General features: G+C 40.9%; 2 protein-coding genes across 2 annotated transcripts; both read left to right on the forward strand.

Annotated features, from left to right (window-relative positions):
- Window positions 1–89: 89 nt before the first annotated feature.
- On the forward strand, window positions 90–10169 carry cct2 (chaperonin containing TCP1, subunit 2 (beta)). The gene is made up of 16 exons (XM_085385934.1): window positions 90–173; window positions 955–1029; window positions 1124–1189; window positions 1286–1397; window positions 4234–4310; window positions 4423–4535; window positions 4622–4824; window positions 4905–5005; window positions 5133–5260; window positions 6117–6220; window positions 6352–6471; window positions 6547–6675; window positions 7191–7294; window positions 8296–8395; window positions 9588–9729; window positions 9809–10169. Exons 1-16 carry the CDS (start codon window positions 171–173, stop codon window positions 9837–9839), a joined length of 1608 nt encoding a protein of 535 aa, XP_085242060.1. The 5' UTR covers window positions 90–170; the 3' UTR covers window positions 9840–10169.
- A 142-nt stretch (window positions 10170–10311) lies between these two features.
- On the forward strand, window positions 10312–16932 carry nots (nothepsin). Its single transcript, XM_085385936.1, has 9 exons — window positions 10312–12701; window positions 12933–13113; window positions 13701–13818; window positions 14065–14183; window positions 14341–14540; window positions 15367–15492; window positions 15633–15777; window positions 15984–16082; window positions 16552–16932. The coding sequence occupies exons 1-9, from the start codon at window positions 12646–12648 to the stop codon at window positions 16726–16728; spliced, it is 1221 nt and encodes a 406-aa protein (XP_085242062.1). The 5' UTR covers window positions 10312–12645; the 3' UTR covers window positions 16729–16932.
- Window positions 16933–17204: the final 272 nt, after the last annotated feature.

Here is a 17204-nt window from a genome sequence, read left to right on the forward strand (position 1 = left end):
TCTGTATGATACATACCGTATATGGGTGTAAAATTGAACAGATGTTGGAACGGAGTGTTTTCCGTGACCGACTCTGAATGCAGCACTACGTTTGTACGTCACAGCGTCACAGCGTCGTCCCTCCCTTCTTGAGTGTGCGTGCACAGCTTCTCCGCTGAATACTAGACATTATGGTGAGCTTTTACCGTTGTTTCTTTAATATTTTGGACAGGTCTAAATAAACAGATTCGCTCCTATTTGTCTACAAGCGCTTACAGATTCAGTTCAGCAGCTTCTAAGTCATTAGTCAGTTTCAGAGGCAGTTTGGCTCCCCATTAGCTGGCGGTGCTAACCGGCAAGCAAGCACATGGACGTTGTGAATGCGCTAGCAGCTAAGCTAACAGCTTAAATGTGGACCTGTGTGTCATTACATAGGTTGTGATGAAGCTGGCAGATTTATGGCAGCGAACGGAGAAAACTAATCTGTGTGGTTGCTTTGGTGCCCCTCTGGCTGCTCTTGTTCCTCTCGTTTAACCCGTTAGCATGCTAACGGAGGGTTGGTTGTCATTTGTGCTTTGTGACTGTTTGAGGAACAACTCAGCAATTCTAGACGGTAATAATTGGTTAATTGCGCTATAGGCGGAAAAAAGGGAACGTGACCGACAAGTAAATGTTTAAACAGCTAACATGAGACAGAGATGTTTAAATTTTTACGTTGTGCTTATTTTCTTATTAATTTGTCTAAAAGCTTCTAGCGGTTTCTAGTGTATTAGGGGCGGGTCTCGACTGTCGCTGCTGCTTTCACGGCCGCAGGAAAAAAATACCCTGTGCACGCCTAGCAGCAACATATAGATATACATTTAATTCAAGTTTGTTAAAGTGTAACATTTTGTGGCTTTTTTGTGAACTGTACAAAAGTTACTGTAATGATCAGTAATCAGTGACTGACTGTTTGATTGTTGCCTTTCTTTGTAGGCGTCCTTATCGATGGCCCCGGTCAACATCTTCAAACATGGAGCAGATGAAGAAAAAGCAGAGACTGCTCGACTGGTGAGTTGCTTTGTATGAGATACATACTCGCCATAAAAAAATGTGTTTATTCTGTTTCAAGTTCAGTTAAATCTTTGAATTTTTCTCCCTCTAGTCATCTTTTATTGGTGCCATCGCTATTGGTGATCTGGTGAAGAGCACTCTTGGCCCAAAGGGGATGGTAGGTTGATTCAAACCTCAAGAGTGCTACTGTAGAATTTTAGTCTAAGGAAACACAAGAATAAGTTGTAATCAGAGGGTTTCTCTTTCTCTTCAGGATAAGATCCTGCTCGGTGGCGGGAAGAGTGGCACAGTGACTGTGACCAATGATGGTGCAACCATCCTGAAAGCTATCGGTGTCGACAACCCAGCTGCCAAAGTTCTGGTTGGTGAGTGGAGACGCTTGACACTTTAAGAGCCAGGTTAAAGGTTTAAAAGAAAAAATAAACATTAATGAAGGTTTCTTGGTGCTGAATTTGCACTACCTCACTAAAAGTAGGCTAACGAATAAAAAAGCTGATTTAAAGTAGAGTGTTCATGCTTATTGGTTAAGACACAGTAAAAAATACTAATTAACCCTTTAAGACCTACCATAGAACCAAGTGCGCCAGAGCTTATATTATATTTTTACATGCTGTAGAGCCATTTTTGGGAGCATTTCAAGTTGATATACATCAATACAACCATTATAACCCAAATTTTAATAATATGTCTGCATTAAGTGTATAGTAATTAAATAAATTGCAAAAAAGTGCAATAAACTACAAAACAATTTAAAATCGTTTTTGTTTTTTTAACATATATTTTTAGTTAGAGAAATTTAAGAGGCTTATCCCTCAAAACTAAATACAAAAAAGTTGCACAAAATAGTTTCCCACCACAGGAAATTTATTTTAAGTGTCTTCATAGTTTTATTTGTGAAATACACCAATTTTTATACACTGCAGGAAAAACGAAAATAAATATTATAGTGCAAATTTGCAAAAAAAACAGCATATGCATCAAAATAAACTATTTCCAGCAGTGCAATATGAGTCCTAAGCACCACAGAAACGACACAGAAAGTCATAAAGTCAAACATAACTTTTAAAAACACCAGTATAGGCTCATAAGGCCCTGATGGTAAAAAAACTACATTTCCGCAAAATGACGTTACTTCCGGTTCCGGGCAGGGCATGGCGGACATGCGATAGTTCGCGCTGATGGAAGTGTTACAAACAGCTGATCAGATCGGCAAAGCGTGTTTCTGGAATATTGTGTTTTTGTTGCTGCAAGTGCTTTTATGCAGTTTTTGCAAAGCTATATGTGGAAGGAAACTGTGACCTAGGACAAGCTGATGGCATAAGATGTAAGTACAACTCCTCCGGTCTCATATGCAAAAAAAAAATATTGTGCTAGCTTACGTGGTTACTAGGGGTGCAACGATATTCGTATCGATATTGAACCGTTCGATACAGTGCTTTCGGTTCGGTATCGAACAATACAACATTTGTAATTTATTTTATCAATTTTCCTTCTGACGATGCTGTCTGTGTGGAGCGCTCAGTGAATCTGCGTTAGACTACTCCGCCTAGGCTGCACTGTCGAGCGCAGATCCACTGAGCGCTCAACACAGACAGCATATTCAGAAGGAAGAGCGCAGGGCAAGCTAGCGAGACAGAAGTTAAGCTCTCCTTGCAACAAGCAAATTGAACCTCATTCAGATCTGGCGTTTGGAATTATTTTGGTTTTCATGTGACGTATGACCCTGAAGGTAAGCGAGTCATGGACTAAAGTAAAACAGTATGTTGGATGTGCCATGCAATGCTCAATTACATTGGTGTGAACTAGTGTGTTAGCGCAGTTAGCTCGTTAAGGTGTTGGCCGTCTAGCCCCATCCGCGGTAGCTCGTTAACGGAGATTTGCCGTGTTGTGGCATTAAGGTCATTTCAACGAGATTAACCTGAAAGCACTAGTGGGAACACAACGAATATGACTGCACATTTACATCATCCTAGTGCAAAGACAAAAACAACAAGCATGCTACTAACTTTAGCCGAGTCATTTAGACAGCTGTTAGCACATGATTCTCCTTATATGTTTAATATGCTGCTGAGAATATAGCCCAGAAGAAGCGATAGTATAGCTTTTATTTTGGAAAGAGCCATTTCTCTGTAATAAACTCTCTTTTCCAAAGATGATGTGATTCCTCAATCAGATACAGGGCTTGCAAAATCGCTAGCCCGACGTCCCGGAGCTAGCGATTTTTTCAGTCGGGCTACCAAAATCTATCTCTTCCCTGCCCGTCGGGCTATTGTAGGAAAAATATATGTCAATGCTTTTGCATTCTTTCGGAAATGTAGCTGGGTAATTATGTCATTGGCATCGGTGAGCCACTGTCAATATGTGACATATTGAAGTCGCGTTTGAATTTGCGCTTGTTTTTTGCTTTCACTTTGCAATCGTGTGAACTGTGTATAGAGAGCGACAGCACTGATCTGTGAGTGATGATAATTTGTGCACCAATTCCTCTGACATCGTCTTATTAATCGTTAGCTTACTATGCAAACATGACAAGTGAAATCTCCCGCAGCAAGCTTAAACATGTGAGAGGTTGATCGCGCAGAGAATCGCTGAGCTTATGTGAGTGAGCGTGTAAAAGCATTTCAGTTCTGCTGAGCCAAATAAGACAGGTCAGGGTGAAGAAGTGACAGCCAAAGAAAAGCTTACCACAAAACGGAAAAGTTATGACAAATCAGACTATAAGGCAAAAAGAAAGTGCAGCTTTATGGTTTCATGGACAAAAGAATCTCTGTGGCTGCGATATGACGAGCTAAATAACCAGGGCTGCACATAAGTGGTCCGCAGGTGCGCATTCGCTGTCAAAATAAAAAACACGCACAAGGGTTAGGGTTAAATTTAAAAACTGTACTTTTGAGTTAAAATATATAATTATAATCTTAATAAATGACAAATTAAAAATGCATGAACATTTTTTTGTATCGAAAAAATATCGAACCGTGACACCAAAGTATCGAACCGAACCGAACCGTGAATTTTGTGTATCGTTGCACCCCTAGTGGTTACAGTGCTACCGGGATTTAAAAATAGTTACGCAAAACAGAGCGTGCCCGCTCTGACCGGCTTTAAAGGGTTAAGTGTAATTTAGAGATCCTTTGTAATCAAATGATATCACACTGAGACCTTTTATCTGAGGTTTTGATGGGAGAACAATTGTGTTTGCAGACATGTCCAAAGTTCAGGACGATGAAGTCGGAGATGGGACGACCTCCGTTACCGTGCTCGCTGCAGAGCTGCTGCGGGTAAATACCTATTTGTCAGACTCAGATTTCAAAGTAAAGCCACCCTGGTTCCCTGCTGTGGTGGCCATGTGGGTCTTGCTTGCAGTCTCAGCTGTCAGTGTTGCCATTTCAGGAGGCGGAGCTTCTGATCGCCAGGAAGATCCACCCACAGACTATCATCTCTGGCTGGAGGAAAGCGACTCAGGCGGCCAGAGAGGCTCTGAGGGACGCCGCTGTCGACCACAGGTGAGGCAAAATTAAGATGTCCGTGTTTGTCTCCTTGCTTTCACCTTCCGCTTTCCCTGCCTCATCATTCTCTCTGGTCTCCATAGCAACGACCCAGCTCGTTTCCAGGAGGACCTGCTGAACATCGCCCGCACCACACTGTCCTCCAAGCTGCTCACTCACCACAAAGATCACTTTGCCAAGCTCGCCGTCAACGCCGTCATGAGGCTGAAAGGCTCTGGAAACTTGGAGGCCATCCACATCATCAAGAAGCTGGGAGGCAGCCTCACCGACTCCTACCTGGATGAAGGTGAGGTCATGAAACGTCACGGATCTCCTGTCTCATTCCTGATTGGTTGCAGGACTTTAATGTCTGTTGTGCATGTCTAGGTTTCCTATTGGACAAGAAGATCGGAGTGAACCAGCCAAAGAGGCTGGAGAACGTCAACATCCTGATCGCCAACACCGGCATGGACACTGACAAGATCAAGGTAAAAACACCAGGTCACTGTCAGGAGACGTTGCAAGTTTCTGAAAGAAAGCGAGAGGATCTAAATCGGATGCTTCCTGTTCCTGTGTGATCGATATCGTGATTGTTTGTGTTTCTGCGTCTGTCAGATCTTCGGCTCCAGGGTTCGCGTTGACTCGACGGCAAAGGTCGCAGAGATCGAACTCGCAGAGAAAGAGAAGATGAAGGAGAAGGTCGACAGAATCCTGAAACACGGCATCAACTGCTTCATCAACAGGTACGACTGAACCGCCATTGCACGTTTCTGTAACCTGTCAGGTGTTCTGCTTCTGTCCTCCCCGAGGTTTAATCACATTGTTTTTGTCAGTCTAACCTGAAAGTCTTAGTGATGCTGAACTGTGAAGCTTCTTTTACTTTTTCATAAAGCCCGTGGCAGCTGCATTATTGCCCAGTCTGGCCCAAACTTCACACGTGTAATCAGAGGTTGATGCAAACACTTCTGTTATTGTATTGTATTTTGCACACCTGTTGCTTGTGAAGCTTGCACACAAGAATTTCACTTGCATGTGCTGTACCAGTGTACCTGCACATGTGATGTGACAATAAAAGTGATTTGATTTGATTTGACACGCCTGCATGCCAGAATTCAGGGGCTGTCATAGCACCATCTTGTTGTGCACTTCATAGCTGGATTAACACAGCTGCCTAAAATTTGGTCAGGGATGTTTTAAAAAGTCGAAGGTGCTCTTTGTTAAAAAAAAATGTATTAAATGTTTTTTCTTGGCAACATGTTGGATTTTGATGTGTTCCCATGAAACACAAAGCGGTCCCACAGGGTTTAAAACAGCAGCAGCTAAATCTGTTTGGTGGATATGAGGCTACTACTCACTGATCTCCTACACACAATTAGCAAAATGCAGACAAATTTCAAAGATGGTTAAGGCGTTAGTTTTGTGTAAATAAACCTGAGAATACAGAATCCAATATTAACAGTGTGTAAAATAGTGAGCCATGTTCGTCAGCTTCAGCATGATGACCTCCATGTTTGTTTGAGGCAGTGGTCAATGGGACAGTTGCTCACTTTATCTCAGTGTCACTCACCCCAGTGTTTGTTTTGTTTTCCCTTCGTACAGGCAGCTCATCTATAACTACCCAGAGCAGCTCTTTGCTCAGGCTGGCGTCATGGCCATCGAGCACGCCGACTTCGCTGGCATTGAGCGCCTCGCTCTCGTCACCGGTGTGTATGCATATATAGAAACACACAAAAATAAACTGTTCTTTAACGAAAGGCGTGTTTTACAATCTTTTTCATGTGTTAAATACTTGAAAAAATGTGACCTTCACTGATTACTGATGTAATCTGATCAGGTGGGGAGATCACCTCCACCTTTGACCACCCAGAGCTGGTGAAGCTTGGGCACTGCAAGCTGATCGAGGAGGTGATGATCGGCGAGGACACGCTTATCCACTTCTCTGGAGTTGCCATGGGTACGAACACACACTGAGGACTTGAACTCATTTTTCATAATGACATACTCATCTTTAGCTCCTCCTCTTCCTCAGGTGAGGCATGCACCGTTGTCCTGCGGGGAGCGACCCAGCAGATCCTGGATGAAGCGGAGCGCTCACTGCACGATGCTCTGTGTGTGCTCGCACAGACAGTGAAGGAGCCACGCACGGTCTATGGAGGAGGTAGGCGCACATACAGCTGATCTAAAACTACAGCACTGTCCTCATTCTTCACCCACCTTACAGCAGAGCACAAAAAATGCGGCACATGTGGAACATTAAGGTTCTTAACTCATTCACTGCCAGCCATTGGCAGTGAATGAGTTAAACCCATTGACTTATTCACTGCAATTGACGGCTATAGACGTCAATGGCAGTGAATGAGTTAAGGATGGGAATTTGTGTTAGCAGCATAATAAAGCTGTTTCTGTCCTGGATGCAGTCTCCACTTTACCATTGTGCTTACTGTCTTTAGTGCAATGAAAATAGAATTAATGTTTAAATCCACGCTGCAGAAAGCGCTGCTGTTTTCCTTCTCCGGCACACGAACTGAAATCAGCTGATTGTAGCATAGGTGGGATCGATCAGCAGGCAGACTTACAATTCCGGGGAACTGAACTACTGGGAGCCGGTTCTTGATTCCCATCCCTAATGATGAACTAATACATCTCACACCTGCGTGTTCTCCTTCTCATCAGGCTGCTCTGAGATGCTGATGGCTAAGGTTGTGAGTGATCTGGCCAACAGGACGCCAGGAAAGGAGTCAGTTGCCATGGAGTCATTTGCCAAGGCTCTGAGGATGGTAAATACTAAAACTCCGATTCTACAATTGTAAATTATAGGAATTTCTTTGATTACAACTAGGGCTGCTCAATTAATCGAATTTTAATCACGATTACGATCTGGGCTTTCAACGATCATTAAAAATGACTGAGCCGATTATTAGCCCCTCCCTCGTGCTTTACTCTCGCGCTGCTCCGTGTGGCAAATCGAGCGCACCTCTCTGCATTTCGAACACGTGTCACAACAATTAAGAGCAGCGGTCCCCAACCTTTTTTGCACCACGGACCGGTTTATGCCCGACAATATTTTCATAGACCGGCCTTTAAGGTGTCGCGGATAAATACAACAAAATAAAACTAGTACCGGTACCGAAAAAAAGAAAATTTATTCATAACACACGTGAAAAGACCAAGGAAAACCAAGTAAACGATAAAAACGTTAACAAAATAACGCTGAAAACCGATAAAAACCCTGAAACCATTTCACACCTGAGCCTCAACTCTCACGGACCGGTACCAAACCGGTACCGGTCCGTGAGTCGTTTGGGGGTTGGGGACCGCTGATTAAGAGGACCCGAGGGAAGCTCGGAAAGCTGAGTTATTTGGAGAGGAGAGTGACTGCCGTTGGTTGAAAAGAGAGGTTAAAAAAAAGCTTCAGTGGTTGGAAACATTATGGGTTCGCAGAGTCAGACGTGGATCAAGTAGACATAGTGTCGTAGCTGCACCACAGAGCAACACTGCAAAGTTCACTAAACATAGATGTTTACATTTTTCATTTATTTTTTATATTGCAAACATTTGCACTGTTATCAGTATTTGCACACTATTTTATATTATTTTTTGACAATCTTTAAAGTCATTATTCAATACATTGTTATTGTTAAATAAATATCGTCAAATAATCGAGATCTCAATTTCAGTGAAAATAATCGTGATTATCATTTTTGCCATAATCGAGCAGCCCTAATTACAACCACATGTGACTTTGATCTCATGTGTCATCATCCGCTTCCTCTTCCAGCTGCCAACCATCATTGCAGACAACGCCGGATACGACAGCGCCGACCTGGTGGCTCAGCTCAGAGCTGCGCATCAGGAGAACAAGACCACGTTTGGACTGAGTGAGTGATGCTCACAGACAAGCACACATCACCTCATCTCAGAACTAGAGGAATAATAACTATAATTATTAACAAACACATGTTTGCCTTATTTAAAAAATATATATATATCAAGGTTTATCCTTGAACCTGTGCTGCTCTACTAACACAGTCAGGACCACAGCTAGCTGCATACCAACTGAATCTAACTTCCTATGAAGATGGGTAAGTGCAGCTAATGCTAGAGAGAAAATATGCATCCTAGAAAGACTAGAACTAATATCATATAAAGAGGGTGAACATCTTAGAAAGATGGTTAACTATGTGGCTAAAGTGAAGGATGGCCAAATAACTAAGCTAACATATAAATATCTAACTTTTTTTTTTAATTGCTTATTTATTAAGCCAAAGTCCCAGAAGGTTGGCTAATTGTAGCTAAAGTCACATATAGAAAGCCAATTAAAGCTAAAATCAAAACAGCATGACTACTTAACTGAAGTCATAAACAATTAACATCCTACAAAGATGGTCAACTATAGAAAAGGGCATAGAAAGATGGCAAACATTGAAGAGGAATTGAAAGAGCAATTATGTAGCTAAACACAGAAAAATTAGTAACTACAGCTAAGGTTGTACAGCTAAAGACACTTAACTGTTTCGCTAAACCTAAAAATGTCAGACTAAAGTTAATGTCATAGACAGCTAGTATCATAAACATGGTTAACTACCTAAGTACACTTACGCATAGAAAGCTGACGAAAGACTGTTGTACAGACGTGCAATATCTTGTTATCTTGCTCGAATGCTTAGCTAAAGTCACAGGATAATGTTGCAGAGACACCTAATCTAGAAAGATTAACTATGTAGCTAAAGTCACAGGTGAAAATGCTAACTAAGGCTGTGTGAAATAAAAATGACTGTTTGGCTAAATTGCAAAAAAAGTTAACTAACGCTGGTGTTATAGACAAAAAGCTAATATCATAAAAGGATAGCAACTGAGCTAAAGCCACAAAAAGACAAACAACTACCACTTGCACCATAAAAAGGTAGCTAACATCTTACAAAGAAGGCTAACTACCTAGCTTAAATCACATTTTATTGTGAATAATTTAAACTGCTGACTAGCTTAGCATGCCTGTTTCTCCTGTTTTATTCTTGTGATTTGGTGGTTAAGCAGCTGTTAGAGTCTAACAGCGTCTGTGTTTCCCCGCAGACATGTCTGATGGCACGGTGGGAAACATGGTAGATCTCTGCATCACAGAGTCGTTCCAAGTGAAGCGCCAGATGTTGCTGAGCGCGTCTGAGGCCGCCGAGATGATCCTAAGAGTGGACAACATCATCAAAGCTGCACCCAGGTCAGTTCAGTCCTTTTCAGATCATCTGCGTTTGTTCGTACCAGGTTACAGAAATTTACTCTTCATCTCTGTTCTGTAGGAAGAGAGTTCCCGACCATCACCCCTGCTAGAGGAAGAGGAGGATGAGAAAAAACAAACGGGGATCACTTTAGTTATTTATCACTTCTGTGTAGTTCAAATTACATCAAATTGTCAAATTTTTTTCTCTGTTGAATTGGCTGATGCTAACCACCAGACACAGCTAACATCAGTGGCTCTGCTAATGCTAGCTTATGCTGTGCAGTTTCAGCATAAAGTGAAGATGAGAAGTCTTCACACTGTTTTGTTTTTTATGCTAACATTAGCTGAGCTGTTGGCCGAGGCTGGTTGGTGCCAGCTACGCTTAGGAAAGAAGTTTGAACGTTGTTTTGTTTACTGAATAAATGAACCGGACACCATTACCTGATTCTTTTGTTGTTGTTATTTATTTAGTTTTTCATTCTTTGGCATTTATATTTAACATTTTCCAAATAATAGAAGTAATCACTGCAAATGAAAAAATCTGAAGCAGATTTAATCTTGTATAATTAGTCAGACTGTACATTAGGTTGGTGCAGGTTTCTGATCGAGTTGTTCTACTGAGATCAGCAGCTTGGAAACTGAAAGTCTATCACTCATTTTCAAGGTAATGCATTTATTGGTTACTTTATTAGTTACATTTTGCTGTTACCTGGCTTTACCTTTGCCTTCAGAACTGCCTCAGATATTTTGGCCCATGTTAACATGATTCCATCGCACAGCTGCAGTCATGCATCAGTACATTTCACATTCATGATGCAATTCTCTCATTCTGCAACATCCCAAAGCTCCTCTGTTGGATGGCCATCTGGTGTCTGTGACATCATCTATGACTGGCTGATGTGACAGTTGTAGTAACATGTCGTTGAGCATGTGCACGTAATCAGTACTTTTATATATAAAGATGTAAAATATATACAGATTTATTTATGATCAGCTGTTGTGGTGAGATACTCCAGAAATTACATTTCATAACCTGGAAATGAGCAAGCAGAAGATCAGGAGTGCTGATTATTGATTGATCTGCAGTAACTTACTAAGGTCAAAGTGACTAAGACCTCAGAGTGTCAACAGTTACTCAATCAGACTTAACCACACAGATGGCTTTTCATAGAAAAATGTTTAAACCTTTAAAACTAGAAAAAAAATCGCTCATTCAGTGCCAGAAAACACATAAAATGCTATTGTTGTTGTCATAAAGCACACCCAGGGGTTTTTTTTTTTCTTTTTTGTAAAGGGGGTTCTGTAATTTTAGAAAGTTCCCATTTACACGAGGAGTGAGGGTCACTTCTGTTTTTTGCTCATTCAGATTGAAGATGTTTAGAGGTATCTGGGATTGTATCTCAGCAAGGTTGTTCTTGGGAGGAGGGTAGGTTTGTGAGTCATCTGAATAACAGTGTGAGGGGAGTAGGTGATGCTGAAAAGCCACCCACAGAAAAAATGTCTGCTGGTTAAAATAAGATTTAAACTGCTAAAGAGCAGTTCCTGTAATGCTTTCACAACTCTCCAGTCTACAGACAAGCATGCAATAATCCACTGTGTGTAATGCAGCACTTGGATCTGAAAGTAGCAAGTACCCGGTCCTGGAGCTGAAGCTGGTGACAAACAACAGAGAAAAGGAGTTTGGAGATCATTAAAAGCAGTATGGCATGTTTAAAGTCAGCTGGAACATTCCCAGTCAGAAGATGGGTGTTAATAATGGACAACACTCAGCCCAACAGTTTAAAAATACTAATTTAATATAATATTAGTCTAATAACATCCTGGCAAGATGGTGTCATCCATTTGACCATATCTTGATGGCATGGTGCTAAGTTACCAGCTAAAGGTGCCAGTATACCCACCATGTTACTCTCATGCCGTCTGTGACATCATTACACATTGATTTCTGCTCGCTGTTCTGGCCGCTGAGTCTCCTGAACAGTAGGTGTCAGCACCAGATGGTAGCGCCACATTAACATTTGTTAAAAGAAACAGGGAAAGATTTAATAACTGGAGCAAAGCTTTTTTCATCTTTGAATCTGTATGAGTCTCTGAGCGTACTGTACTGATAAATCATTAAAATCAACACTATCTTACACTCGTGCCTTCAACCCAGCGGCAGCAGTAAAAGCACAACGCGCCATGTTACAAAAAGCAAGAGTTGTTTAACTTGTAGAAATGGTTGCTATGCATATGATGTCAATTTGATGCCAACTTTATCGTACATCGCAGTTAACAAGCCACTGCAGGGCGGGTATAAAATTTAGCGGGCTTTATTAGTAACATCCAGAAAAATGTTTGGTGCCCTCTGGTGGCCATAACAGAGGTCCAGTTCAGGGACTCCAGCTAGCTGAAGTTAAATCTAGCAGACAGTCAGCAGCTTCAGCCGTGTCACCATCCACCTGTCAGTCAAAGAGGTCACGCCTCTAATAATGCAAAGTTTAAACCTTTATACAATTTAATTTGTAAACCTGTTTAAATAATTTAAACAGGTTTACATATAAAGGGGAAATCAAACGTCTTTTTTTCTGCTGTAAAGTTTTAACATGGGAGTCTAAGGGGCTCAAGTCAGGTTGCTAGTTTAATAATAAAAAATAATACATTAAAAAAAGCCTTGACCTCCCAGATTTGGACATATGCTGTATTGGTAGCTGAGAGAGCCATGGATGACTTAAATACTTGTTGATCCACGTAATCTAAAATCTTCTGTGATCAAATAACTGAATAATAAAGACCTCTTCTGTCTGTTTAAGCTTTTGGGGGTGGACCTTCTCACAGTTTATTCACAGACTCAGATCCAATCAGACTTACAGTTCAGTCTGATAAACGTCCCCATCGGGTGCCAAACAGCAGTCTCTCAGACTGGCAGATACAGACATGTTCAGGCTGCTGCTCCTGCTGTTTTTAACATGGATGACCTCAGCGCTGGTCAGGTAGGACAATTACACCTTTGTTAATATGGTTGTTCTCTTTATATTAACAGCTGTCCATCCACCAGGGATTTAACAATATAAAGTCTGATTTTCTTCTTTGTTGTACATTTATCGAGGTGCTGTTTAGTGGACCTTCCTCTGTTGAGCCAAAACTAGGCCAACTGTTTTCAAATCAAAAAAGACAATTTGATATAAAAAGTTTACAGAGATACTAAAATGTTCCATCGTCAGCATACCTCTTAGACGGACGCGCTCAATTCGTACTCGATTGCGAGCTGATGGCCTGCTGAATGAGTTCCTGAAGGATCACGCCCCTGACATGATTAATCGCCGTTACGCTCAGTGCTTCCCGTCCAGCATGCCGTCACTGAGGCTCGGACGCACCAGCGAGAGGATCTACAACTTCATGGATGTAAGAAGAACAACGCTGAGAGTTAGGGTTGCTGGTTCAAAGCCTTCAGCTATTATCAAAATATCCAGTGAGAAGTTTTAACCTTGTTACAGTGATTTAAATATTCCTCTAGGGGTCAGTGTTGTTCATAAATATGCTGATTTGTTAAGAATGATTATCAGATTTAAGGGAAAGTTGCTCAGTTCCGAAATATCAGTATGTCCTAAGTATGCAACTCAAGCTGGACAGAAGCAGTATTAAGTATTATTACAGAAGCAGAAATAAAAGAAATAATAAATAAAAAGTTATCATTTGTACTGCATTTCCATTCTTTATGTCCTCACAAGATATATGTTCCCAAAGTAAGACGTAGTTATTTCCTACATATAGAAGCTTTAAAATGAAAACAACACAGCCCAGTTTACTGAATAGAAACTAACTTAACTAATTTATACTATGAAAACAAAGGGAGTGCCAAGCTGGCCAAAATATGTTAGCATACATGCTAACATTAGCATGAGCATGTCACAACCAGCTACCTTTTTATTTATCTCAGAATTTTTCAAATTAAAATCTCAGCCACACTTTGTGCCCCTGCTGCGTTTCAGGCTCAGTTTTATGGTGAGATCAGTTTGGGGACTCCAGAGCAGAACTTTTCTGTGATTTTTGACACTGGATCAGCTGACCTCTGGGTGCCATCATCCTACTGCATCAGCGAGGCCTGCGGTAACACCTTACATAGCACCACACAATACCACACAACACCAGTGTTGCATTTGCAGGTCAGGGCAGCCTGACTTTGGTTTATTTTGTTCCAGTCTGATAAGAAGTTCAAAGTCTGTGTGTGTCTGTGTGTACTTGTATAAAGATGTTGTAGGCACATAAATCTGACAAAGGCAAGTCCACATAAAGTAAATAACATGTAATGAATATAAGAAAAGATAATGTCTATGTGTGTGTTTGCATTCACAGCGCTCCACAAGCGTTTCAAGGCATTTAAATCAGCTTCGTTCAGGCATGATGGTCGGAGATTTGGGATTTACTACGGATCAGGTCACCTGCTTGGAACTATGGCCAGAGACACACTGAAGGTCCAAAAGCTCTCAAAATTAAAAAGCTAAACTTCAGTATTAAAATTAACTAACAGCTGCCACGATTAATTTCAAAAATATTTTCATCCATCAAACTCAGTTTGACATTCAGGCACAACTAAAGGAGTACTGTTTTATCTTAATCAACTTGTTCCAGATTGGTGGTCTAACCATCCTGAACCAAGAGTTTGGGGAGTCCGTTTTCGAACCTAGTGAATCATTCCTGACGGCGAAGTTTGACGGTGTTCTGGGAATGAGTTACCAATCCCTTGCAGAGATTCTGGGCACCAATGTTTTTGACAACATGATTGCACAGAAGCTTGTGGACCAGCCAGTGTTCTCCTTTTACCTGAGCAGGTGCATTCATATCAGGAGCTCACCATTTCACCTCAATTAGATGCTCATTGTCATGCTCAGAGGAGCATGAGAGGGAGGATAATTACTTCTTCCTGTCTATTAACCTCTTACTACCCACCTGGTTGTTGGCAGCCCTGCTGAAAATATGGATGGGTTTACTCTTACATTGTAGATGTTAAGAGGGTTTATTTTTAGAATTTCTGGGTAAGCAGCTTTAAAAATCATGCTTTGAAACAGGCAGAAGTTTCACAACTAGTTCTTAAGTTTTGATAGAGTTTTGGTTGGTCAAGAGGGAAAGGCAGAGCAAGAGATAGCCACAGAGAAATGGAAAGGTCAAGGGTAACCAGGAAGTTCAAAGGGGTTTTACTGTGAGCTGTGGAGATGAGAGTTTTTCCCAAGGTTTCAGTTTTTTAAATAGGGTCTGCCTAGTCTGTGTCTAGGTCCAAGACTTATAGACTTCCTACCATCTACAGTGATATCAGAACAAATCCGCTTGGCTTCACTGACAAGAGCATCTGGTGAGCAGTGTTTCAGAGATACTTGATGTTTAGGGAGGTCTTATGGCTTCTAAGTATGCTTAAGTACGACAGGGTAATTCTACAATTTCGATCATAGACATGTTAGGATAAAGAAGAACAATCACCAGGTGAACCAGGAAGATCCACATGGTTGTAATTATTTAAGCATTCAGGGGTCCAGTCCAAGAGTATCTGGTTAGGCACTCGACAGAGATGCTGTACTTCTTGAGGGATATAAATGTATTTGTTGTTTTTAATATGAGAGTTCTTATCTTTTGTTTACGTAAATGTGAGTTTTGTGCCCGCAGAAAAACCGGCCGTACCAATCCAGCAGGGGAATTGTTGTTAGGTGGAACAAACGAAGCGCTGTATATTGGACCAATCAACTGGCATCCTGTCACTGCCAAGGGGTATTGGCAGATCAAGATGGACAGGTACATTTTTCATATCCCAACAGCACAGCACTTTGGCAGTGTACTATGAACCACTTACAGTAGGGGAAATGGCACAAGACCTTTACCCTTTCTTGTGAAGACATTCATTAATAGAAACATAAAAATGCTTAATATTTCAGTGTAGCAGTACAAGGTGTGAACTTGTTTTGTCCAAGTGGATGTCAGGCGATTGTTGATACTGGAACTTCCCTCATTGCTGGACCAACCAATGACATTCTGAGGCTCCAACAGCTGATTGGAGCAACACCCTCAAACTTGGGAGAGGTACCAAAATATGTCATCTCATAGTCTACTGAAAGACCAGAGAAAGTTATGACTTTTTCAAAGAAGATGTTTAACCTACAGAGGGGACACTTAGACCTACTACTTATTCCTGCTTCAAAAACAATATCAGATATTTCTTGAGAATACTATATGACTACCGTAACTGAATTTTTTCAGCATGTCACTCCTCATTTTGTGTGTTTCAGTTTGTTATCGACTGTGCCAGGTTGTCCAGTTTGCCTCAGGTGACTTTTGTCCTGAATGGAACAGAGTACACACTAACAAGTGAACAGTACATCAGGAAGGTAAGGAAGGCTTATTGTTTTCTTTAGCTTGTGTTAGAACAGCTGCCAGTCTTCTCTTTCTTTTTATTTTCTTTTTCTTTCTTTATTTTTTTGATAAAATAGTAGGAAGGGTAATTGTTTTGGCGTATTCAAAAATGCATATTATTTTATTATTTTAATGATGCACCTGTCAAATGGCTGAAATCAGAGATTGTTTTGAAATGCAGCTAGCATTTAAACTTCTGTTTATAGATTCTTTGCTTTTTTTTTTTTTTTTTTACCTCACGCCTAGAAGAAACCACATAAAAAAAATCATAAATAGATCATTAATACATTGAGACTTAAGTGCAAATTTAGTAATTTGGCAGCTATATTTATTTTATATACTTTCATATTTTTACTAACAATTAAAATTGCTTAAGAAATAGAATGTCTCTTTTATACATGAAGCTACTAAACAACTACACAATCCACTTTTTGTCATTATCAGGAGACACTTGGCAGGAATGAGTTCTGTTTCAGCGGTTTCCAGGCTATGGACATTTATTCCAGCACAGACCCTCAGTGGATTCTGGGAGATGTATTTCTGACAGAGTACTACTCCATCTTTGATAAAGGACATGACCGGGTCGGCTTAGCACGTGCCAAACACTCTCCTGAACCATAACTTATTGGCGAACTCAACAGTAAATAAATACTGCACAATTGAAAAGCATTTTGTCATTCTCTGGCCTATTATTGTTCTCACATCATTCTCCAAATACATCAAGGACAAACAACTGTCTAGAAACTGCTGAATATTGCTGACAATACATTAGCCATTACTTCTGCCCCAATGACCACAAAGTTAACATTTTATTTGAAAAGGTACAGTTATTGGAGATTTAACAGCAGCAACAGGGATTGTACATTCATCACTTTATCTACATTTACAAAAGCACGTGTGATTTACAGTAATCACGGAAAGAAAGAAGATTTTGTTCTTATCCCCTGAGTACCAGTGTTTCATTAAGTGTTACAGTTCCTCTAATGGCCACCAGATGGCTTCCAAGAAGAGTTTATTGAAGTGGATGAGAAACCCCCCTCCCCCTCCCCCCCATTCTTTCAGCATAAACAGCTAACTTGAAATGTTCTCATGTGGGC

The sequence above is a fragment of the Rhamphochromis longiceps genome, linkage group LG17 (assembly GCF_057381845.1).
Source record: "Rhamphochromis longiceps isolate RC_006_pf linkage group LG17, R_longiceps_female_GT1.1, whole genome shotgun sequence".
In the NCBI taxonomy this organism is placed as follows: Eukaryota; Metazoa; Chordata; class Actinopteri; order Cichliformes; family Cichlidae; genus Rhamphochromis; species Rhamphochromis longiceps.

Bases quoted from the DNA above. Each gene is read 5' to 3' on its own strand.
- cct2 (XM_085385934.1), top strand. The intron at 4,536-4,621 runs GTGAGGCAAAAT...TGGTCTCCATAG, and splicing joins GACGCCGCTGTCGACCACAG to CAACGACCCAGCTCGTTTCC. The intron at 7,295-8,295 runs GTAAATACTAAA...TTCCTCTTCCAG, and splicing joins TTGCCAAGGCTCTGAGGATG to CTGCCAACCATCATTGCAGA.
- nots (XM_085385936.1), top strand. From the start codon at position 12,646: ATGTTCAGGCTGCTGCTCCTGCTGTTTTTAACATGGATGACCTCAGCG. The intron at 13,114-13,700 runs GTAAGAAGAACA...GCTGCGTTTCAG, and splicing joins GGATCTACAACTTCATGGAT to GCTCAGTTTTATGGTGAGAT. The intron at 13,819-14,064 runs GTAACACCTTAC...TTGCATTCACAG, and splicing joins CTGCATCAGCGAGGCCTGCG to CGCTCCACAAGCGTTTCAAG.